Source organism: Harpia harpyja, chromosome 7 (genome assembly GCF_026419915.1).
Source record: "Harpia harpyja isolate bHarHar1 chromosome 7, bHarHar1 primary haplotype, whole genome shotgun sequence".
In the NCBI taxonomy this organism is placed as follows: domain Eukaryota; kingdom Metazoa; phylum Chordata; class Aves; order Accipitriformes; family Accipitridae; genus Harpia; species Harpia harpyja.
Genome location: NC_068946.1, coordinates 33,655,623 through 33,680,369, shown reverse-complemented (window position 1 = coordinate 33,680,369; position 24,747 = coordinate 33,655,623). Strand labels below are relative to the sequence as shown.

The 24,747-nt window shown below is 42.9% G+C and overlaps 2 protein-coding genes across 10 annotated transcripts in view; both read left to right on the top strand.

The window, feature by feature from the left end:
* RAPGEF4 (Rap guanine nucleotide exchange factor 4) overlaps positions 1–7,552 on the top strand; it is a 161,279-nt gene extending 153,727 nt beyond the window's left edge. For all 7 annotated transcript variants that reach the window (XM_052792497.1, XM_052792496.1, XM_052792498.1 and 4 more), the window contains 2 exons: positions 4,683–4,737; positions 6,293–7,552. In XM_052792497.1, the coding sequence (XP_052648457.1) occupies positions 4,683–4,737; positions 6,293–6,420 (183 nt within the window). In that variant the 3' untranslated portion in view covers positions 6,421–7,552. The remainder of the gene's footprint in view (positions 1–4,682; positions 4,738–6,292) is intronic.
* A 10,710-nt stretch (positions 7,553–18,262) lies between these two features.
* Positions 18,263–24,747, top strand: part of MAP3K20 (mitogen-activated protein kinase kinase kinase 20) — a 95,560-nt gene continuing 89,075 nt past the window's right edge. Inside the window, exon 1 of one of the 3 annotated variants that reach the window (XM_052791194.1) lies at positions 18,263–18,457. The gene's annotated coding sequence lies outside the window, so the exon portion shown is untranslated. Of the gene's footprint in view, positions 18,458–19,353; positions 19,500–24,747 lie in introns of those variants that run through there. The other 2 variants (XM_052791193.1, XM_052791192.1) reach the window with 2 other exon arrangements.

Here is a 24,747-nt window from a genome sequence, read left to right as displayed (position 1 = left end):
CCAGGGAAGAGAATACCGTGTGTGGTAGAGCCACAGCTATTTGTAAAGAGGGAAGTTTGTAAGCGGACCCATTTGGTTTGTACAAGGTGTGGGCAAACAATATTGAATGTGTCAGAAATAGGTATAGTCTTTGTATTTGCACTTACGCTCTTTCCTATGCCATTTATTGCATGAAGCAAGGCACGGGGTGGAGGAACATGTTATTTCTACTTTTGTCAGTAAGTAGGCAGAATAACTAAATTACTGGTATTAGTAGTATAAGCCTTTAGTAAAAGGCTTTGTCTTCAATACCAAACAAGACATGGTTTTAGAGAAGTACTGAAGGTGTTTTACTTATCTCATTGTAAGAAGCTGATGGAGACAAGGTACAAGCTGTTTCCACCACAGTGTTGCTCAGATGTACCTTCTAGTTTGGCATATATTCCATGACCTGCATCTTTTCTCTACTGGTGAGTTGACAGTAGATGTTAGTTGTAAGTGTTGCTTTAGAAGACCCATCTATGTAAAAACTGAAGATGGCAGTAGACAGCAAACACAATTAGTTTGTGATCTAGAATACACACTTGTCTTTTAGGCCCTTTAATGACCCTCTTTTCAGGTGAAGAAGAGCCCCCAAAGCTGTCAGTATTATTAGTTCCTATAAACTCTTTATGATTTAGCAGATACAGGACAACCTACAACCTGCAGCGCAGTCATAACATTGAGTAACACTGCTTTTATAGCTATATATTTAGAAAAAAATTAAAAGCCCTTTCCTAGAATTATATCTTGCCAGGGAAAGAAGAGAGAGGAAAGTGAGGAAAGTACTGAGCATGACTCTCCTTAAGGACAGGCAATATTTCATACTCTTGACCACTTACTGATTCGCACTTTTTTCAAACCTCAGCTGCATAATCCTGCACTCTGACTGCCAGTACAGAATTTTGTATTCATAGAGAGAGGGAAGATGCAATTATTCAGGAACCTTATCAGTGCCATTTCTCAAATCATCAGACAGCCTGAACAAAGATCACTTTCCATGGCACCATCTCCATGTCGCACTACCCAGCATGTCTCAGAAATGACACCTGTGGATGGAGCAGAAGTCACAAAGAGAGCTCTGAAAGTGCTGACCTGCCATGGCAGCACAAGACAGTGCCATGATGCTGGCCGCTGAGGCTTCTTTTTGTCAAGCCTCTTCACCCTTCAGGTGTGAAATGAGGATTAGAGAATCTGCGCATATTGGTTTTCAGGTTTTGTGGAGATGAACAAAAGGGAATTCACACTCTGATCCTTATGCAAAAAAAGGGCAAACGTTCTTTCATTTTTGGAACATAAGATTATGCAAAAAGTGTGTGACTAAAGCCCTTAGTAGTTTTCTATGGCATATATGAATATTTATAACATTCAGAAACCTGGGTTTGGAATGGATTAGAAGATAATGTGCTGGCCTGCTGCCACTATTCCAGACTGTGTAAAACTTGAAAGGGTATTGTTGTGTATATATAGCATGCTGGTAGTAGCAGTTGCTTGTTATATTATGCAGTTGGTTCTGTTTCAGAAAGATCCAAATTTAGGTTTGTATGGCTTTTCAGTAATGGTCTTTCTTAGCCCAGTGAGTAAACAGAGGTTAATTTTTGCAGGCATTAACTAGAGGTAATCCTCTATTTGAAGAAAAACTGTAAGGAGCTGGCAATTAAACTTCCATCTGAACATTTTCTCTGTACATGTTTCTAGTTTTCTTGAATCAAAAGATGACAATCCAACTTATCTACAAGATTCAGGAAGGGAAATTCACTTTCACTTCATATGCTGTTTTTCTGTTCAATTTGCACCTTCCAGAGAAGAGCTCTTTTGAGTTTATATTACACAGGACCTCTTCAAGGATACATAATGCTCCAGAATCTCCCCATTGGGTTGCAATGCTGTCTTCTGGCCACAGTTTCTCCATTTATTCTCCCTTAACACCCACTTCCTCATTCATTTGTGTTTCATCATTGCCAGGATACTTCTGAATGCACAGATTGAATGAGATTATCCTCACAAATAGGCAAAGTAACTCCTTAAAATGAAGCCTTTCAGCCAACTGAAGGAAGCCAGGCAGTTCAGCCTTTAACCAGAAGTCAGACAAGTTCATTGCCACTTCGGTTTTCCTTGCCTGGAATAGCCCATATAATGAGAAATTTGGAAATAGTGAAAACTTTTTAAAAACCTTCGCCACACACATAATTTGTTTCTTTCAGTACAATACAGCATTACAGTACTTATTCTGAATGCTATGCTTTTTTTCAGAACAAATTTCCCACATAAAGAAAAAAAAAGAGTAAAATGATTTCACAGAGCACACTTTTTTTGATAAATCTAAGTTTTCACCTAAGAAGCTTAATAATCAAACTAATCAAACACTAAGCCTTTGGTCTAGCTCCAAAGATCATTATGAAATGAGGCTTCAAAACCTAAACATTTACAGGTATGAAAAATTAGGGTGTGTATTAATAATCCGTCTAGAAAGCACATCAAGCAACGCTGGCCATCTTCATAAAAATGAAGTGTCCTTAGCAAAGCTTCCCTTGAAGTTAGATGCTCTTGAAACTTCATCAGGTTGGCTGGTCCAGTTCAACTTTATGGTCTCTCCTTGAAATAGTTATTTTAGGGGAGTACTTTTTGAAATTGTATAAATCAAAGCAAACAGCATCACATAACAGAGCCAAATATGAATCCATAGAGTTATGAAACATTCATGTTTACATGTTCATGTTGTTTTGATTTTCATTTGATTGGGTTAGATTTGAAGAACCAACACTGTAATACACAGTGTGTTCTGTCTCAATCCAGTATTATAATGAGTGCTTATCTTTGAGTATTTAAGAGGTTCCATTGAAGTCAATGGGGCTTATTCACATGCTTAATGCTAAGCACATATGAGAATGTTTGTAAGGTAAGTGCCTTAGAAAATCTGCCTAGTAGTGATGGCTTGAAGATGTATGAAAATTAACATAGGATAAAAATTATTATTACTTGAAATCTACTTATTTTCCACTTGTAAATACATATGACTTTAGGAACAATATAAACAGACCCATATCCAAATTCCCTACATCTTTTGGGAACTTGTGTTTTAGAATTAAAATATTTTAGATCAGTTTCAGAATAGCTACATTTCATTTGATTATACAACGTGTAATCCACAAAAATGTAGTACATGATATATCAGTAGTGTTTCTAATGCTGACCACCAGCCATACCCATTTTTGTATGTGTGACAGTGCATTAAAATGTCTAAGATAATTCAGTATGTGTGTAAGGAATGTTTTACATTGGTGCTTCCCACTTCTAGAATGACAGATTTCACAAAGGTATTTTATTTATAACATCATTTTCATGTAAGATTAAAGTTGTGTATTAATTTTGAGGAGTGTATGCCCTAAGTTTTACTGTTTACTAGTAAGAAATGTATGATTCCATTGTGTGAGGGCTTATGACTAGCTTGTTAATCTCACACAAAATTTCAAGAAGGTATGAAGCAGCCTTGTGAGAGTGTGCAGTGTTGTAATTGTTGGATGTTAAAGTGTTGGAACAAATGTTAGACTCTGATTAGGAATAGCATTTCCCTCCTCTGCTTTTTCTTAATCTAAGCAAAAGAAACTGGAACAAATGTCCTTGTAACAGTGATTGAATCAAACTATCTAGCTAAGGAATTCAGTTTTACTGCTGAATTTTCAGTTTATTTGACATTATGCAGAGTAACTCATTTTGCCCCCACGCTGGTGGGTGTATTACCTATGTGGTGACACAAGCCAGGTAAAATTTTGCAGTCCAGAACTAGATCTGGAATGTTTTGCTTTATGACTTACCTTCATTTCTGTTCTTAAAAACTATTGTAAAATAGCATCTGATTTATCAGAGCAAAATGTATTGATTAGTATTTTCTTATCTAAGTGAGTGAAATGATGGCTTATTTACTGAAGAGCAAGCACAGCCAGAAGGACTGAAGTGACTTCTGCTTTTTTTGTGAATTGCCAGTAGAAGTGTCCACCAAAAGTGAATCCACTTTTCAGGTTGAGTTAGATACACTTGTGCAAGCTAACACAGTCTAACAGGTCTGTTTGATGAAACTTGCCTGCAGGGCCACAGTTCTAACTGTGGCCTTCTCACCTGTGAATTGAGCATACTTCCAGAGGGCATCAGTGAACATACACTGTCACATGCTCATTTTACACTGTCATTTTCCAGGAGGGCTGCATTTTAAACTCAAACTCAAACAAAAGCTGAAACCTCTTTAATTGCTGAGTATGTTCTAGAAATGGCCTTGCTGTTAGCAACTGATGGCCTTAAAATTAATGTATACATACTCCAAGGTGTTCTACATGATATTCCTTTTACTTTTTAATGTGCCAAGGTGGTATCAAAGAAATGCACATTGAAGGGGCTGATTTTTGTTCTTAGTTAAGGCCTTTTACAGCATCCAAGCAAGGGAAGGGGTTCTCTGAGCACATGTAAATTACACTCATGCTCATTTAAAGCCTGTGTAAATGCAAATCACACTCTGCATATGAGGATATCAGCATTAAAATTATATTTTCATTCATATGACTGCTTTTATTGGCATATGTCTTCACATTCAGGCACAGTTAGGTGCTTCGTTTAAATGATGATGAAATACAGTGCTTGTTCTCTGATTGCATCCCATCTCTTCTTTCCAGCGCATGATTGCCAACACTGTCAGGACGGTGAAATTCTGCCGAAGCCAATCTTTCAGTAAGTGTATTGCAACATCTGCACAGTCAGCATTACCATCAGTAGCTACAGTAATTACAATTAATTCTGCGTGTACCAGAATTCAAAAGCCTGGTTTCCAGTGATTCTTCCATGTTTGGATCCTCTGATGTTTCACAGGGTGAAATATCCTTCAGGAAGCTCTTAGAAGCCCCTTCTCCTCCATTTCTTTTCCAAGCATGTGAAGGAGCTAAATATCTGTGAGGTCTCTACACATCTGTCAAATTAGAATTGGTTGAAATTAGCCACTGGGTTCAGAAGTGGTTGAAATAAGGCTAGCAGACAGCAGCACACAGATAAATGCAAGATACTTGCTTGGATAAACCCTGTTTTTATAGGAAACCAGGCCGGAAACATGACATTTATAAATGACATAACTGCATAAGGTGATGAACTTAAAACCTGTTTGTCAGTATAATTACCAGAATTCACCTGAGGCCATGTAAGATGACAGAGCTGTATGATCAAGCAGGCTTGCTCTGTGGGTCTTATCCCATCTGGGTGCACTGTCAGTCCTAGTCATAGTGGCATTTCCTCAGTACTTCATTCATTTTGCCTCACAGCAGCCTTCCTCTTTCTCAAAGAACAGAATAAATAATATAAAACAATATATTTTTATAAAAATAGTTTCTTTCCATCTGGGTCAAAGCTTAACTCTAGAAGATAAAGGTTAAGGGAGCTTTTTTTTTTTTCTCCCACCATCAAGGTTTTTCTGGCTATGATCTTTTAATTTTAATCTAATAAGCACTAGTGAGACCTCCACATATTTAGAAATGGAAGTGGATTTTCACTATGCTTGATATAACAAAATGCCGGTATATAGATGTACCATATCTAAGTCCCATGCTTTTTCTGTATGTGTATGTGTATTTATATATAGTAGATGCTTCAGTATCTTTCTTTTAGAGAAGTTTAAGTCACCTAACACATAATTCATTAAAATGCAAGCTGTTCACTGTGAGGCTGAAGATACTCAGATTTTAACTCAGTGGTACTTCATAATTGTTGTTGGAGGAGGTACAATGTGGTTATGTTAAGTAATGTAAACAGGTAGTAAATTTTGAGGCTTGAATAGGGCAGCCACTGAGCACTACGGTGTTACAAATATTTAATACTGAGCTAGAAATGGGAATATTTCATGAAAGGAGGCTTAAAATAATTATATAGTTTTGAATCTGTGTGAAAGCTGCTAGTTCAAAAGCAGATGGGCAGCTTTAATTCATACTAGTTAGCTATATAATTTATATAATTTATAGCTATTGACTGGTAAGGTGATGTATAAAACTGTAACCAAGGGCCATCAATTTGAGCAAATGTAGCCAAGGATATCTGAGAGAAAAAGTTAATTTGTGAGGGTAGTAACCAGAAAGACTCTCAGATACGGAGGAAAGGTTTCAAAGAGAGCGATTTCTAAATATTTTCTTTTTAACTCACCAGGATCTGGTGTTTCCTGTGACAGCTTGTAAAGACTTATGCATTCTGTTCAGGCATTTGTTCATTTAAGTGTATCAATCCTACATCATTTCTCTTTCACCAGATCCTGACGCAGCCCTAACTAATAAGAACCATCAGGATGTTCGGAGCTATGTGCGGCAATTAAATGTGATTGACAACCAGAGAACTTTATCACAGATGTCTCACCGACTAGAACCGCGTCGAGCATAAACATTTGAAGCAATGATGAGAAATGATCTTTTATCCTGTCAAGGTCACTTGTTAAGAACTTCACTTTCTCTGCTACCGCACTGCCACTACAAAAATAAGCAAAAACATATTCTAAGGTCTTAGGCAGCGCACAATGTATACCAGCCTGTCAGAGAACTTTGGCTGAGGAAGAATTTATGCACTGTAGTTGTACGGGTGGCCATGTGGTGAACTGTTAATTCATCTTAAAGTGTAGTAAATGATTTCTCATATGGATAAAAAAAGCAAAAGATAAAATAGAATAGTTAGTGAAAAATACACAAAAAGCTTCTAACAATTCTAAGGGAGGCAGTGTTTTTCTCCCTAATTAAAAATCTGTATTTTATGATTTATTCAGATCAGGACCAAAACTGATCATCAGTTTAGCTTGCCCAGCTACTGTTGACCTCAGTAGAAGATGTATGTGAGCATCTGATGAAAGAATGTAGGTTCAAGAGAGGTCCAAGGTATAGTTCTATTCAGAGAAGACTTACAAATATTTCCATGTGAAATACAACAGATACTAAGAAAAATTTCTAAGCTTAATCGTACTGTCTACTACTGCAAGCAGTGTGGCCATTTCAGAAAACTGACAGAACTGAAAATATTTTGAATGATAAATAGATTAATCTGTGTTTACATTTTACTTCTTTTTTTAAACTACCAATCAGGTTTTTACAAAATACCATTATGATAGTAACATTGTTGACATCAATAGCATAAAGGTAGCAAAGGACTGGATCAAAAAGAGCACAATATGCACAAATGGATTTCAAGAGAATAATTTCCTGACATTAAAACCTTAAACTTCAGCTATAATTAATTGTGGCTGGTTAACACATATTTTCTGGTCTTAAGCATTTACAAATATCTTAATTTTCAGCCAATTGTTTTGCACTTTCAATAGACTGTAAATAAATGTTAATTCATTGTGTTCTAGGATATTTATTTATGTAATAGCTATTGTGCCAAAATAATTCAGTTCTATTTATTTTGTTTAGCATGTTATGGGAGTGCAGCTTTTGTCTTTATGTGCATTTTATGTGTAGGAATTGTGTGATGTATGTTTTCTGTAAATAACATGCAGTACCTTATTAAATGTAATTGCCGGAAAGGTTTAGTCGCTGGCCTTATTTGCACTTTCAGCTTCATTTCTGCATAAATACCGATGCTACTGATGCTATTAATTGGCTGATATAGTAAAATTCACTCATCGTTTGCTGGGCCTCGAAACTGCAGTTAGCCTACATCCATTGTGATATGGATAACCAATTTAAAGCCAGTCAGATCCATCCCTGCCACAGGGGATGACAGCCTTGCAGTGATGTAACACTATGGTTTTATTAGCTGGTTTGTTTAGAGTTTCTAAGGAGGCTCCCTACCCTCCCATGTAAAGACAGGAAACATTTAAATTGGAAAGGTTTAAATGAAGAAGGGACGTATTCTTAATTTTAGCTATCTGACTAGCTTGTCCTGCTCGGTCACTAATGTGAGCACTACAACTTACCTTATCTTGGATAGGATTTTACCTCAGGTGGGCTAACTCAAGTTGAGACCTTGACTAATGCGGCACTTGAGAGGCCTCTGGCTTCCATCTCCTCAGGGAGGTCTATCAGGTCCAGCAGCCATGAGGGGAGGGGTGATCTGCCATGTACCCTTTCCCCTCCAAGATCATTTGTGCTTGCCTGAATACTCCATGGGATGGCTGTGCTACTGCGGGGCAAGCACTGATGGTGGCCAAGCATGTGCCAAGGGAATGATGATGTTCACATGGCAAAAATCTTTCCTATTGCATTCACACCAGCTCTGCTCTGTGAAGCTGGATGTCATAAAACTGATTAAGCCTGAAATTAGAAGTTGCAACTATTATCTCATAATTAAGCTTCAGAGATGACCTCACTGATACAGTCTATGCTTCACCTCAGACCAGGACTGTGTGGAGTCATTATAAACATAAAATTTTTTTTTTTTAATCTATAAAAATAATTACACCCTTTTAGTCAAAACATAAATTCTGCACCAGGGAAATGCTGACACATAGAACCACTATCTGCTCAGTACCTGCATTCTGAAAGGAAAGAATGACACAGTTAAGAAATATTTTGCAGCATGATGAAATAATTTATTTTACTTTGCTGTCTGACTAGAAGTTCAAGATGATTCAGAGGAAAACCAGCTAATAACATAGAGACAAAGTTGTGTCTTATTATTCAAGTGAGAAATATTTCCATTTGTACTGCTCTATGAATATACTTCATATGGCTTTTTCAGATACAGAATCTTCCCAGAAGCAAAGTATGCAGTAGAATAAACTACAGGGACACGATTGATTCAAAAGACGTTTTTATCTTTACAATCAACTTACAACATTTGTGAGTTCATGATTTTATTTGTTCCAGATTTGTTCCTATTGTTTGGACTTTCCTTTATTTCTGTGTTAACTGGTTTATAAAGCTGCCAAGTTTCAGCTTGGCTCTGCACATAGACCGATTCTTCATCCATTTAGTATGCTTTTATCCCCTTTTATTCCTTAGAACCTCTAACTGTTTTACTTATTTGTTGCCAAACAGTCTCTATCATGTAGCTATATCCCAGTGATACAAATAGAGGTTTTTATGGCACCTCCGTATCAACAAATGAATGCAGTTTACCTACTCAATGAAACTGGTATCTGGCATTTTTTAATTTTTCAATAAAGGGTGCTGTATAAATAATGAGTGTTGCTATCTCTGTATCTAACTCATTCAAGTGGCTCAGATAGTTGCTATGGTGCTGATCACAGTCTACATACCTAGAGATTAAATGAATAAAACTACCTTCTGGCTCTGGGATCCATACTGGGCTTCTCTCACTCCCTGTGTTGACTTTACAACAGGAAGGCAGCTGTCGATGTATTGCTCTTGCTGTATGAAGTCTAAGCGACTGTTGCAATAGTGTGAAGAATGAATAGGCACTCAGGAAATGCTGAAATGTCAAAACACCCATACTGTCTTCACCCTGTGCTTGCAGCTGCGAGTCACAACCTGATCCTGCTTCAGTGGAGAGACGCCCCTTACCTGCTGGCTCTCGGGGCTGGCCTGTAAGCCTGGGCTGGCTCAGGTGCTGTGCCAACGCAGCCAAGCTAAAGACGGTTGGGCAATCCCCAGAGCTGCACCACTGATGGTCCGTACTGCTTTAGTTGTAGCACGCTGCTTGGCCTAATTTTGGCCCATACCAGCTAGCACCACATGAGAGTGTCCAGCCATTACTTGTGGGAGAGCATGCACCAGGGACCATTGCCAGTGGGAAATACAGACAAGCCTGTCCGGCCTGCCTCTGTCCCCTCCCCGCAGTCCTCCAGTGGGTCCCAGGAGACTTCACACCTCCATCACACCCGCTTGCATGAATAGCGTAAATGCTGCAGCACAGTCCCCTCCTTATTTCAACACTGCAGACTGAAAAAATATAAACCTGTTTAAAATAATGATTGTGCCCGAGGGTCACAGGTCGTACAATGCCAATATGGCTGGTCCATGCTACTTGGCCTCAGGCCCCAGAGCCCCTGACCCTGTTTTACTTACTGGCAGAGTCATAGCTGTAGTTTTTAGATGCGAGGTGCCAGGGAGGCAGCGTCCATGACAAACATCTGCTGCCAGGGACCGGTGAGACTGCAGACCCCACGGAGCCGGGATGGTGACACCTCGGGCATTTTGGAAAAAGTTCTGCATTACAGTGTTCCACTATGGACATAGCTTTTTGCTAAAGCAGCAGTACAGAGCACAAACACCTCTATTTAGGGCTTCAGAGTCTGAAGAGTCAGAGGGTACAGCTCCCCCACTCCCCTGGCACATTTCGCTGTTGTTGCTTTGTTAAGATTTGCTGTTTTTCTCAATGACCAGGCCGGTGCTGGCCATCGCTAGACAGAGCCAGTGAACAAAGGTTAAATCCCGGGAGGCTGAATCCAACATACCAGGAGGCTACTACTGTTTGGTAAAGGCAGGATCCAAAATATTTTCCCCGGACATCTTGTTCAAACCTGATCAGCCACAAAGACATGATAGTGTCAGATAAGAGTTCAAAACGTATTTGCACAACTCTGCAGATGGAGGGTTTGGGTCTTTTTCATCCTAAGGAAAATGCTGTGAAGGCACACAGCCTCTGCAGGCCAGGTACAAAGAGAGAGACAGAGACAAAAAAATCCCTCTTTTCAAAGAGACACTGGCAAAACAACCTTTTAAGTACAAGAAGTTTAAATACAATTTAGAAATCTTACAAAACAAGTTAGAGAGAAATCGAAAGGTTTAACCTGCAGGGGTACCGAAAGAGATAATGAATTTTGCTTTAAAAAAAAAAAAGAAAAAAAAGAAATATTTTAACAAAATGTAACGGCAGAAAATTATAAGTCTAAATTGTTAACATAGCTTCTTAGTAAGGTCAACTGCATAATATACAGTACCTTAACCTCTTCCAGCAATTTTTAAACACCACGCAGCTTAAATAGACTACTTCTGAATTCAGCGGTATTTCTTCTGGGAGCTCTGAATGCAAATCAAGAGGTAATAGTGGAAGAAAATTAAAAGATGTGCTATTCTCATTTCATTTTTTGTACTGATAATAAGGAAAGCAGCATAGAGAGTGATATGGCAAAGTGAACCTTTAACTTGAATAGCTTTTCTTTCACTGTTAATCTGAAATGCATTACACCCTGCCTTTTCAAATAATCATAATGTTCTTTACTGTAGCCTGCATTAAAGTTTGGCAGGCACAAGCAGCAGCTGTCACTAGAGGTCAAGGTATTAGCAATCAAAGAAAATAATGACCAGATTAAAAAGTTATCATTAAAATTACTAAACCAGAAACTTCTGCAGCAGCCTATCTTCGGAGCCTTGCCTCCAGGGCCGTAGCTGTACCCAGGGAAACCCCGCCACCCTCGGACATCTCCCCATGGCAGTACCGTGGGGCTGGCTGGTCCTTGGCCAGGGTGATGGCACTGCCGGCCTCAGTGGCCGGAGGGGACCCTCACACCTCCGCCTCCCTCGGCAAGGGGCACTGCTGCCGCAAACCAACTCCTGCAGGACAGGGAGCTCCCCGACACAGCTGGTGGCTAAAACCTGACCTCCAGCTTCTCACCGTGGTGGAAGGCTGGGGTCAGTGTGCTACAGGAGCACCCGGCGTACGTCCATGCATTTACCTGCACGCCATCCAATAACATGTAAGACTGGCTCTTACTTCAACTGCCCCGTACACTGCTTTAGCAATAAAATACAGCTGTCATACAGTACCTGACTAAGGAAGTAACTTGTAAATTCACAAAAGAAAGCAATCCAAGCACAGTCTTGGCGGTTTATGACTCAAGTGATGGGGGACTACTGTAAAAAGGAAGATTCTTATAATTAGAAGGGCAAAAAGAGCATGTACAGCTACAAAATCTACCATTTACATCTAACTGCTGAAGGATATTTCAGAAAGAGTTCGTTTTTAATAGGTTTGGCACTCAAAGGTAATTTCTGAATTCAAAATAAACTCAGAAAACTACATGAAAATGCAGAAAGAATGCATAATTACTGACGCAGATTGGAATATTTTTCTTGGAAAATCCATGTAATAAAAATGTGACACACAGGGGTCCTGGTAAGAGACTGACCTTTATTTCCTGGCCCTAATCCATTTGGGTCAGAGTGACAAAAAGCAAAGCCTTTGTCAGATGGCAGGGGTCAGCCAGTCGTGTTTGATTTTTTTCCTCTTTTTGCTTTCAAATGCAAATAAAGCACATTACCAATGAAAATAATGATTGTAAATGAATACCTCAATTAAAGGGAATTTACATAAAGATATATAGGATAGAGGTGATGGTAGATACTCCAACATCCTTACAGACAATAATCCATTTCTTAATCAACTTCTGTCAATAATCATAAGCTTTCTGCTCTCCATGGTTTCCTCATTATAACACCACCTCTCGTGTTTTTAAATAGTTCTTTCTTCAGATGCTGTCCGAGCCAGCAAGTGAATCCGCTAGCTGTATTTGCCGACTCTTTGTGGTTTTTCACAGGTGTACATTATTTCTGCACAGGAGTACTGTCGGCAGCATTGTGGTGTTCTCAGATAACAGAGAGCCAGTGTTGCCTTGGGTTTTCTTTAGATGTCCTCATTCTCTGTAGGACTGACCCTTGAGGGCTGCAGTACTGGCAGGTTGCTGCCTAGTGTCTGTTTGAAATCTAACATTTCCTTCCATTTGTAATTCCTGCCCTAATGTTTCTCCTGTTCCAGTTGTCTGGCATGTAACTCCTTTGTGATGCTCCTGATCAGTCAGCACTGTTGCCAGAAACTAGTTAGAGGTTTGCACAGATTTTTTTTTTTCCTTCCTGTCACAACTAGCCATTGTTAATAGTGTGCTAGTGTTTGGGGGGGGGTTGATCACCTTTTTTTTGGAAACACAGGCAAAGGGACTGAGATGATATAGCTAAACAGATTTATCTAGAATAAGGGCTTTTCTGAGGCAGTCTAGTATCATGGACATTTTCTAGTCTTATTTCATGTCTAAATCCAAAGAGAAAAAGATGTGATCTTCAATAGACAGATTTGTTTCTAATTAATGTACTCTGAATTAAACAAGTAGCAAAAAATGTAAGCTACTAATACTACAGTACATCATTAAAAGGAGCTAATATTTCCTTTTTAGTTCAAACCGACTCCCTGTCAACGGTGGCCAAAGTTTTCATGATTCCAGTGGCTGCCTTTACTTTCCAAGCAGGTAAATGTACTAAATAGTTAGCTACTAATTAGTTTTAATAAAGAAAAATCACATATGATGCTTTAAACCAGCCGCTGAATGTTCTGTGTTGTCATCTTCCCTTGATGGTCCTCAGAGGTGGAATTGTGCCTGCCCCTCCCCAGACTCCCCATGACCAAGCAACCTATTGGAAAAAAATTACAAGGGAAATGAAAGGACTGTTGCTTCAGTGGAGCTCACAGTAGGGCGTATTAGAAAACACAAACAGGCACAGCAACAATAAATTCAGTACAGCTTTAAAACAAAGAAAACAGTGTTAAGCCATATTACATCTTAGAGAAAAAATGTGCCAAAATTAGAACAACAAATTAAGTCTATTGGACCACAAAATTTAATATAAGATGGAGTATGAGCTATATATATATATAATTAAAACTATGTAATGAAATGGTAACTGAGCAGAGTACTAGCGAGTGGATTACAGCTGAGTATAATGATCAGCTAAAAATTGTGGTGCCAGTAGAAGATAAGAAAACCATTCTTGTAAAACAATCAAGAAATGTATTTCTTGTTAATATTTTGCCATTTCATTGCTATCTCATTGTTAAATTATATTGATATTTTTGTAGAATTTGTTATATGTGCTTTTATACTGCACACATGCCTGATCAAAAGACAAATAGTATACAAGCTGTAGCCTGCCAGTTCTGAAAACCATTATGCACAAAGCAGGTATTTGATCCACATGTGATACACCCACTGCACACAAGCCTTCTCTGCCGCACAAATGCCTGTATTTCATCATTTTAGTCTGTATTTAATAATTCTGTGCTTAATAATTTTATGATTGATTAATAATTAATATTTTATAATATATATGTATAGTTTTATGTTAGATATACAATATAGGCACTTTGACAAATTCCTTATTTTTCTCTCCAATACAAAAAACAGATGAGAAAACAACAGCAGAAAAAAAGACCAGTTGTGTGGGTCTAAGAGATGGACCATGGTTAGTACAGGCTCCATCTTTCTTCATTCCCCAGGAAAGTTGAGAATTAGCCGTTAACCACAGCACACCAAAGGCGGGGCTGCTGAAGCAAGCAGAAATCACAGCCCCAGCTGTGTGGGCGTGGGGGCTGCATGTAGCATCAGGTCGGTGTTTGTGGGTGCACACTCACTAGGTGGTTTACAGCAGGAAAGGCAGGATTGTCTCTGAGCCAAATCCAAAGAAAATTTTCCACTTGCCATCTCTCGTAAAGACTAAATGCAGCTTATTTTGGCTAGCAGTACCACACAAGTTCTCTTTTAGACATGAAACCAACCCTGCTAGTTATGTTTTGGGGTGTAACCGCAGAGGTGTGTGATTGCAGCACCTCTGGACATACCTGCATGAATTTCACTCTGGACAGCGCAAGCAAAAATAATGATGCAGAGAGGGTTTTCAGGCGAGCCACTCATGCACCTCTTCCAGGTCACAAACCTGATGGTACAAATGGTATAAAATTAATGCTACCATATTGTTACTGCTAGTATTGCTCAAACGAGCTAGATTAACACTAGTGTACGCTAGTGCTACATCTTCTATGGCAATGTGTGTATAAGCTTCTGTCCTAGTGTATCCCAGGCATGGATTCTGACCAATTTTTTAAGTTAGAAACAGAGGCAAGCCATAGCAGCCAGAGAAGCTGAAGTGCTTCAGAGAAACCTCAGTACTAAGCCTGAGCTGAACTCTGAGCCAGCCTTGAAGAAGAATTTTAAAATATGGAGCAGGTGTCCACCTCCAAATTATCTGTGTCTAGAGTTTCATGTACAGTTTAAGCTGGCATAAACCATCACTACTGCTAAAAAAGCACCTCCAGGCTCCCTCACCTCTCAGCTGCCTGTATCAGCCCTTGCTCCTCTCCTGCCGTTGCACTGGCACAAGTCTTTGTGCAATTGCCCGATGACCTGCATTCAGATCTGGGTGAAAGCTGATTGCTTTTCCCTGCAGTAGCTTCGCCTCCACAGCTCAGTTCACCGTGCAGCTGTGCAAGAATGGTGCTGGCAGAAAGCAAGGTGGGCAGTGCAGCAGCAGGAATGGGGCTCGCCAGGCAGGGGAGGGGTGTGACTGCTGCTTTTGGCAGGCAGGATGATTTAAACTGCCTGGACGTATGCATGAAACTATATTTTCCATGTTGAAAGGCGGTGAGACGTCATTGCACACCCAGCGTGGCAATGAGATGTAAAGAGACAATTCATATGAATCCTTTCAACTCTAAAATTGAGTTAAAAGTTGCTAGAGCTGCCTTTATCCCTTGCCAATTGTTGTGGCTTTACAGTAACTTTTGTTAGCTTTTAAATACTTTCTTTTTCTGCCTGTTCCACAGAAATTGAAGAAGCCTGAGTTGAGGATTGAGTTCTCCAAAGTTAACTCAGAGTTTCTCAGTTTGAATTTGCTGCCTCAAAAAAGAGGGGGAAACCATACTGCTATGTGTTGGCTCATTGTTTTATGTGGTATTATGACCACCCAAGAAACTCCGACTACTCCGGTTTCTGGTCTTTTCTAGCTAATTTTTTAGTTTTCATGATAATGGAAAAAAAACTTGAAAAGATCCAAAGACTCACTAGCCAGAGGGCAGAAAGAATACAAGCCCCAAAACGCACATTTAAAACCTTGTTGTAATAATTCTGGCTTCATGATAGTGTACCACTGGGGTCGGACAGTCCTCACGCAAGCTCCTTCGCTTTCACTCTCTTGTCCTCTAATACGGCAAGTGCAATTACGTGTTTTAAACAGTGGCATGTTAACACAGTGCCTGATGTAGACTCTGCACTCCTACTCTTGGAGTAGGAAATATGAACCACCCCCTCATTTCTCATGCGCTGCTGGAATAGTTCATTTCTTTCTGCAACCAGGGCCTAAAGTCAGACATGGTAAATCCCAGCTCTGCAGATACACAGCCATGGACAAAATGCCTGGACAAAGGGCCCTAGGCAAGAGACCTCTGAATGCAAGTGTTCTGCTCTCTGAAGCAAATGCCTATGAATCAAGTGATTTAACATTTAAATAGATTTTTAAATCATTTGACTAATTGGCAATTGCCTCAGACAGGAAGGATAAACACTGTTAGTCACAGCATTTAAGAGACTAAGTATGTGGCACCTCTCCTCCTCCAGAGCATGAGTTTCATGTGATTTGCATTTGATATTTGTGCTTTCCTTTAAAATGTATCACCTTTGATTGACTTTGTCTGGAGACTTCTCCAGGCTCACCAGCAGACCAGTTCATAACAAAGCACACTCTCAGATCAGACAGAAAGTGCTGCATCCAGGGGAAGCCAGAGCACGCCGACCTCCTTCACTGCTTGTCTGGGTAATGTTGAACCTGCCAGGTGGGCAGAAAGGGGTCAGCAGCGCCTGCTTTTCAACTTTCTTAGCATCTTCATGTACTTATTGCACTGAGTGCTTAAGATCTTGCTGAACTTTACTCTGGTTAGTTATTATGGCTCAGCAAACTAGTATGTTTTATTTTATGCCCAGAAATCTGTACTTGTGCTCCGCCATTTTAACTGGTTTTTACTCTACCTTGGGCCAAAATAACACACCTTGTGGAAAAGCCTCTGTTGTTTGTGAAACGATTGTATCTGATTCATCAGTAATGTGTTCTTCCATGATTCACCTTGATACCATACATCTTTGTGATGTACTATTAATGTATATGATTCAGTGTGATGCTGCACACCTCTTTGTGATTCATTGTGCTACACAGCTGATTTTTATATGGCAGACGTACACATACATACAATAGCCAAATACGAGAGATAACGAGGAGTCGAGATTCTCCAGTGAATGCAAAACCCCAGCATACAGACACTGGTAGATGACCTGGGGAGCATGGTGTAAAGTGGTGATGGGCATTCAATCTTCCACAATACTGATACAAAAAATGCACTGTCACAGCAGCCATGCGATGTGTTTGCCTCAGTAGAAAAATTGTTTGCCCTCCAGTCTTCTGAGTCACTTCCTTTAAGCATGACAGCTTATTTTCAATTTGCAGAAAGTATTCTGCAACAGCAGAGTACCTCAACACCATTAAAACGTTTGGATAAGAAAGGGTCCGTGTGGCTTCAGAGGGTGGAGTTGGGTTGTCTCTCCCTTTTCTTCCTGGCCTGGGGTGACCATCCTGAGGGCAGCCGGAGTATACTGACAGGGGATGAGGGGGCTGCACTTGCCAGTCAAGTGCTCCTCTTCTTCCATGTTCCTAAAAGGAGGACTGGCTATAGCAGCGCAACCTGTGCCCTTCCTGCTCCTAGGGACCTCCAGACCCTCTCACCAACCCACAGCCACAGCAGCTTGGCAACCCCAGGCAATACCCAGCACTCAAAAGATGCTGCTGCTTGTGGTAACACCATCCCAGCTCTGGTGGCACAAGAACGACGAAGCAGTTTTCAAAAATTACGGTCACCTGGTCACTTTGGTAATAATTTTAGATAAATTTAGCTATATTGCCTGTCACTGAAGCAGCAACCCTGGAAGGAAGGAACTCGTGCTTCCAAAGCTGTGGCCATGGCAGCGCAGCCCGGTGCCAGGACTCCCTCCACCTGCAACCGCAGGGCCGCGCTTGTGAACCGAAAACACCTGGGCTGACAGGCCCCGCTCGGTCCAGAAGGCTCTTCCTAGATGTGGCGTGGCTAACCGACAAGCAGCCGCCCTGCCTCCGTCGAAGGCCATCCTCTCCTGTCAGCCCAAGCCGCCCACGGAGCCAACGCTCCATCCAGCTCGCCTCACACCAGCCCCACCGTGCCGGCCGACGCTGGGGCCGAGGGGTGCGCAGGCGGTGAGGGGCCGGGCGCCCCGTTACCCATCAGGGCGTCGGAGACGAGGCCTGTGGGCACGCGGCCTTCCTCGCCCGCCGCCCCACGCACCCTCGGCCGGGCCGGAGGCGCTGCCGTGGGGCTGCAGCCGCGCCGGTACCGGCGCCCGGCAGACCCGGCGCCCGGCAGACCCGGCGCCTCGCCGCCCCACGCGCCGCCCGCCCGGCCCCGGTCACCGCGCCCCCTATAGGCGGGGCGGCCGCGCTGCCCGCTCCCCTGAGGCGGCGGCGGCGGCTGCGGCCTCGCCTCCCCCGGCGGGCTCGGCGCAGAGCGCGGGGTGGCGCCGCTGCGAGGCGGCGCGGGGGCGGCGGCGGCGGCTCCGGCTCCCCGGCACCAACCGGAAGCGCGGGGGACGGAGTGGGAGACGCGGTTGCGCTGGTTCCAGCCTCCCTCGGCGGTTCCGGGGATCGGCGCCGCTCGGGTCCCGCCAGCCCGGAGTCCCTCGGGGAAGGTGAGGAGGGCGAGGCGCCCCCCGCCACGGCCGGGCGCGCGGCGGGGGGGGGGGGGCGGCGGTGTGTGTGCAGCGCTGGGGTCAGCGGAGCGGTCGGCGCGTGTTTCGCTGGGCGGAGGGCGGGCGGCCGGCGGGGCCGGGCCGGGCCGCGGGTGTCCCCGCCGGCTTTGACGTTTCCCACCCGCTGAAGGAACTTTGAAAGTCCTCGGGGGGGAGGCGCCGGGCCCTCCCGGCGCACGGCCTGACCTTGCGTCGCCCCGGGGCAGCAGCCGCCGGCCGGTCCCGCGGCGCCGGCCAACTTCCCCGGGAGGCAGCGGCGCCCACGCGCGGCCGCGGCGTGGGGCGGGGGGGTCCCGCGGAGGCCGCTGGGGGCCGGGAGAGGGGCCGTGCCTCGCCGGGCAGGGCACGGTGGTGTCCGCCGAGGGGCACCCGGGGGGGTGGGGGGCGGCGGCCGCGCGGGGTGGGCCCACGCGGGAAGGGGGCTGCTAGCTGTTGTCTTCGTGGGGGGGTTGGCCGCGGGACGTGGACAGCCGGCGCCTGGCTGGGGGCTGCTACCCTCGCCCACCGCTGCGCTCCTCAGAGGGTGTTTCGAACATGTTCACTTTGCGTGCACCTGCTGCGTTTTTCTCTTGTTTTGGGCATAAAATCCCTCAGGTTGGGCTTTGAGGTGTGACTTTCCTCCCCTGTGTCTTTTTCTTTTCCCCGCCTCATTTTTAAAGTAAACTGGCATTCTTTTTTTTTTTTTTTTTTTTTCCCTATGTTTGCTGAAGTTAGTTCCTTTCTACCGGTATGCCTTTTTTTTTTTTTTTTTTTTTTTTTAGCACGTGTGTGTGTGAGCCATCCATTACCCCTCTATCCTGCGTGCTTTGCTGTGAGTTTTAGCGACAGAGCCATCGGGAAAGCCATGGATCATTGCTTTTTCTAAACTCCAGAAGCAGAAGTAATTTGAAAGCAATGCATTAACTGGGTCACTGCCTGAAAACATCATAGCTTTCTGCTGGAGGCACGCAGTTAGATGTTTTCAGGACTTTGCCCTGAAATTGTAAGTCCTCAGAAGCCTGCTTGTTTTCTCTATCAATAATGTGCTTTGCATACCGGTGGCATTGTGTGAATAATGGTAACCCTGAGGAGAAGGCAGAAACCCTGACAAAACCACGGCCCGGATCCTGCAGTAGTGCCTGTGCAAGGACCGAGTGACTCTCTGGGCCAGGGTGCAGGTTTAGCTGCCTTGTCGTTCTTGTGTGTTGTTGCTTGTGTAGTCCTGGCAGACATCACTGACAAGGTATAATGTAAGCGAAGTGAGCAGTTTAGGGTTTCTCCGAGATAAAATGTTTTCTATTTAAAGTGAAGGCTTTAAACCTGTCAGTCTCTGCCATTGACACAGCTTGGGTGGAAAATAGTTCTTTTCCTGAAGTACTCAAATTAGGCTGAGTTGAGCTCTTTTGCCGTAGCACTGATGGTTGTATAAATTCAAATAAAATTAGAAATGTTATTAATGGAAGTTATGCAGAATTCTTGGGTTCTGACAAAGAACAGGCTCGAATGTTGTTGCTTCAGTAACTAAGGTAGGCAGAGCCATGCCTCAAGTCTCACCGTCTGCAGGGCTGCTGCTCAGTCTGATTAAGAAAGTTTAGGAATTGGTAGGGGTTGTTGACTTTATTTTAACTTATTGGGAGATTAGAAGATTAGGATATATTTAATTTGGAGTTGTGCTTGGAGTTTGTTTGCATCTTATCCATCAGAAGTTCATGATACGATTAAAGGATCTTTTATTTATAAAAACTTCTTTCTGCTGTATCTCTTGTAGCTCGATACCACTGTAATTCCTTTTCTGTTTAGACAAGGCAGTGGTTAACCATGTTTTGGTGTTTGAGGTTTTTTTTTGTTGGGCTTTTTTTTTTTTTTTTTTAGGCTAAATAAATATTCTGCTGCAAAACCCCAGGTTGATATGCTCAGGGACTGTAGGCCATGTTAGATACAAAGGATGATTTGGGTCTAAAAATGGATGGTCAAAGATCCTGAAAGCAAATGGGCTGTTTTGCCAAATAAGGAAACTTGGCACATTCTGCTGTGTATTTTAAGATAGCACAAGTGTAGTGTGCTACTACTTTATTGGCAATATGTTGGCAGCATGCCTTCCTGAAAGAAGCACTGAATCCTGCTTCGTGGAACCACACAGTGAAGTGAGGGCAGCGAGTTGTGTGGTTGTTCCCTTTAATAAATTACAAAGTGTTTTCCTGGAGTAATTGAATATTTAAGCAGCGTCAGGTGCACGTGCAAGATGTGGGATGCAATTTTCAGTTCTGCAGGCACGCACTAAGCAAAATATGAGTTGCAGTTCCTGTGCAATTTGTGCTAAATTCTTTCCTGCCTCCTGTCTCAGAGTTCTAAGTCCCTCAGTGGAAGCTCTCTATACTCCGGGAGCAGTAGCTGAATGACAAATAGTAGGGTCTTCTGGCTTGTACATGGAATAAAGCAGAGAGTTGGGCATGGCAGCACTTCCCCTATGGCACAGGCCGGTTTTGGGAAGCTGGGAGGTAAAAGTGGATGTGTCGGGTTCTTCCAGTGTTGCTGTGCTAGGACGCAGGGCAGGGCAGCCTGCAGCGGGGTTGGTTTGCAACCCGTCTGCCTGGGTGCGTGGGGGTTCCCTCACCTTGGCGGGGGGGGTCTGGGGGGAGCAGCAAGTGTGGGACCCCAGTGGGGTCCTGGGAAGGGACCCCCACACAGGTTACTCCCCTAAAGTGCTGTAATTGCAACAAGCCAGTGATAGCAGATGGTTTCCTACACCTTGCACTTACTACTGTACCAAACTGAGCTTGTTGTGGCTTAATAGCTTGCTGTAAAGTGACTCTGTGTAATGGAGTCCTGACATGTTAAATACTGACATGTTAAATACTGCCAAACGCAGCTCAGATCTGTTTCTTTTTGGTGTGAAATGAACGGCTTCTAACAGCACGCTCGAATAAGTTACAATGAGGAAAAATAGGACACAGAAGATAGAGATGATGTTGCAAGATTACAAGCTCATGTTAACCATTATAAATAAAACAGAAAAATGAGAAAGTTCTTTTTTCCCCCCAAAAGATCCCATAGGAATAATTGAAATAACCAGCAATTGAATTACTTCTTGAAATACCTGTCATTCGCTGTTTCTGAACTGTCATGTTTTCATTCCATCAACAGCAAGCAACAAAGTGAGGCGACGTAGTGTTCCCCACTGCTACACAACAGTAGTGGTTAAACGCTTGAAAGTGGGTTAGTGGGGAAGGGTGGTGCTGATGCTAAACCTTAGTTATGCTGTGTGCAGGCATGCAGGGGAATGGCTGTAATGCCACCGGCCCCAAGCCTGGAGACCCTGTTGCAGAGGACTGCTCTCCTGACTGCGGAAGTGTAAGGTGTGAGGAAGCGCCGTTGTTGGAATGATGCACTCGTGTCAGATGCAAGTGTAAGACTATGGAGTGGAATGAAATACCTGATTTTTTTTTTTTTTTTTTCCTTAACCAGTGGTATAAACTGAGATTGTTAAGTATCTTTTAAAACAGGATGACAAGTTAATAACTGTGTGTGGATTTGTCACATGCAGTTACTCTAAACAGTTGTTTTCTCAAACATAACAAAGAGATTGATCTGTTTAATTGAGTATTAACTACCATGCATCCGAAAACATGCAGTAATATTTAAACAGGTCTGTTCTTTCATCTAGAAGGAGAAAACTGTATACCTAACTTAGGATGTCATTAATTACAGATCTCTAAATAAAGAGCGTCCCATGTAAATCTCGTCTACTTTCTCTGGAAAAAAGCATCCAGAAGAACCTGATACAAACCAATGAATCATTCTTTAAATTGTATTACTTTATTGTATGCTGGTACCTATAGTGTCTGCAGCTGATTGACTGCTGTAGATAAATCTGAAATTGGGAAGGTGTTGAAAGAATGAATGGTAGCTTCTGCAAATGCTTGTGTGCAGGGCACTGCGTTGCGATTGCATAAATGTTTAGGTAAACTTTTAAGCAGCAAGGAGAACTCATCAGAAAAGTAAGCACTTGTATTTATCAAGCATCTGGTGTGCATGTTGTACCATCCTGAGGTCTGTTTTCTGTGAGATCTTGGAACAAGATCTTGTTCTATGTTAGAGTAACTTTCAGAAGTCAAATCGTTTACTTGTTTATACGGATGATTTGGTTCTTCTGGGTGAACAATAATTTCAAATAATTTGACAGCTCTTCAGAACTATCGAATTCAGATAGTGGAGGCCAGAAATATTTGTTTCCTGTGATGTATTTTGCTTTTTGCTTGGTTTTCTATTCCTTCTGCCATCCCAAACGCAACCATCTGTTATCAGCTGTTTACACTTTCCTGTTAAATTTATGGTCCAGTCGGTGCATATGCTTTTGCCTATGAGTAACATTACTCTTCTGAATAATTCTGTTGTCAGTAAGGAGATTATTCACTGGAGCATAATTATCCACGTGCATAAACGTGTGCAGGACTGTGGCCTTAAATTGTGAGGTCTCTGGGTTGGGAAGCCGACCTGTTTTATTTGTCTATAAAGTGTCACATATGCTTGAGACACCGTGTACACAGCGTTAACTTGGAGCAACTGCTGGAGTAAACGAGGCAAATGAGCTTTTGTTTCTGAAGACCTGCTAATTAAGCAGCGCTGGCAGAGAGCATAAAGTTAAAACTGGCTTTGCTACCTTCCTGATTTGCAGGAGTGACCAATTTCCTTTCCCTTGAGCTTTCTGTAAAAAACATGTGTGAAGGGTGGTGCAAAAGATGACTCTGGGATGACAGGAAATCTAACGACAACAGCAACAAGTATAAAACAAGAACAAAAGGTCAGCAGAAGAGTTCAGGCACTTGTATCGGGGAAGGAGCTGGCAGGGTAATGGAAGAATGGACTTTATTTCACGTCCCATGGGTAACCCCTGCTCTGACTCTGGGGAGAGAGCATTCGTGTTCCTCACCGAGAGCTTTGCAGGTTGGCTGTCAGCGAAAGGTGTGCTTGAAGCCTGCTCCCTCCTAAACACGATCCTTCTGTAAACATAGTAAAGTTGTCATGGTCTGGTCAGCGCTTGCCTTTACCCTTATGGGTGGTGAAGAGACGTAAAACAAAGCAGGCAGTTTCAGAAAAGGGTCTATGTTATCTTATGCAGTATGTAGAAAAGCGTTGGTGTCTTCATCTCTCATTTGCAGAACAGCTGCAACCAAATAGTGCCAGAAATTTCTGGTCAAATGATATCTCAAAATTTTAATCAGTTTAGCTGCACAATCAGGAGAGCCGGGGGGGGGTGGAAATTCTGTCTTTGTGTTTGTTATGGAAGGGACTGGGATGAAGAGGTTTTGGCAGTTGGCAGTGCTAGGTGTGTTACAGGTGCATTTCCCAGCACTGGACAACACATAATGCGTGGATTCCATCTCGAAAAGCCCTATGGATTGCAGGCTCCCAGAAGATACAGTATGTTTTGGTACTATAGTTAGACTAGTATAATTGGAGGTGTAATTTTCACCCGCAATCCAAGGTCTCTGTGTCTTTTTTTGGCTTGTTTTATTCAAACCCATCTCTTTCATTTTATGCTGATAACTTTACTTTCATTAATTGGAAGTATAGTAACTTTTGGTGGTAATTAAAACTACTTTGTCTAAACTGGTGCATCTGAAATGATCCTGCAGCAGGCTTGCACATGGTCCTGGAGGATGCCGTGTCCTGCAGTCCCACTAAGGACCTGAGACTTCCTGATCTTACACCATTAAAAAAAGAAACCTAAAATTGGTCATTGTTCAGTCATTTAGGTGATAACATTTCTTGAAATTCGCTATGGGCATAAGCTTTATCGCTGTGAAATCTCCGAGAAGGACATTCTGTTCCTCTGGCAGCAGACATGGGATCATCTCATGAAACTGCCGACACCGGTCTTGGCACAGGCTGCAGAATTTCACATATTGTAACCCAGATGAATTACCGCGTACTTGCGCTTTGTTATAACACGCGAACAGAACTGAGTCACTTGGGAAGAGTCGTTTACCGTGGCCAGGTTTTTCCACATCCTTGCGCAAAGCACCCCTACCTTGCCCCGAGTGCCAGCAGCGCGCGTGGTGCGTGCCAAGGTGCCGCTGCCTGCCCTGCCTGCCGGAAGGCTGCCGGCCCAGCTGGGGTGGCGCGTGCCTCGTGCGCGGCCGTCGCGGCGGGAGAGCCGGCGTGCCTGGCATGCCTGAGCTCCTAGGCAAGCTCGGAGCGGAGAGCGCGCTTCCCGTCCGTTGGCACGCTTCGGTTGCATTGGGGTAGAC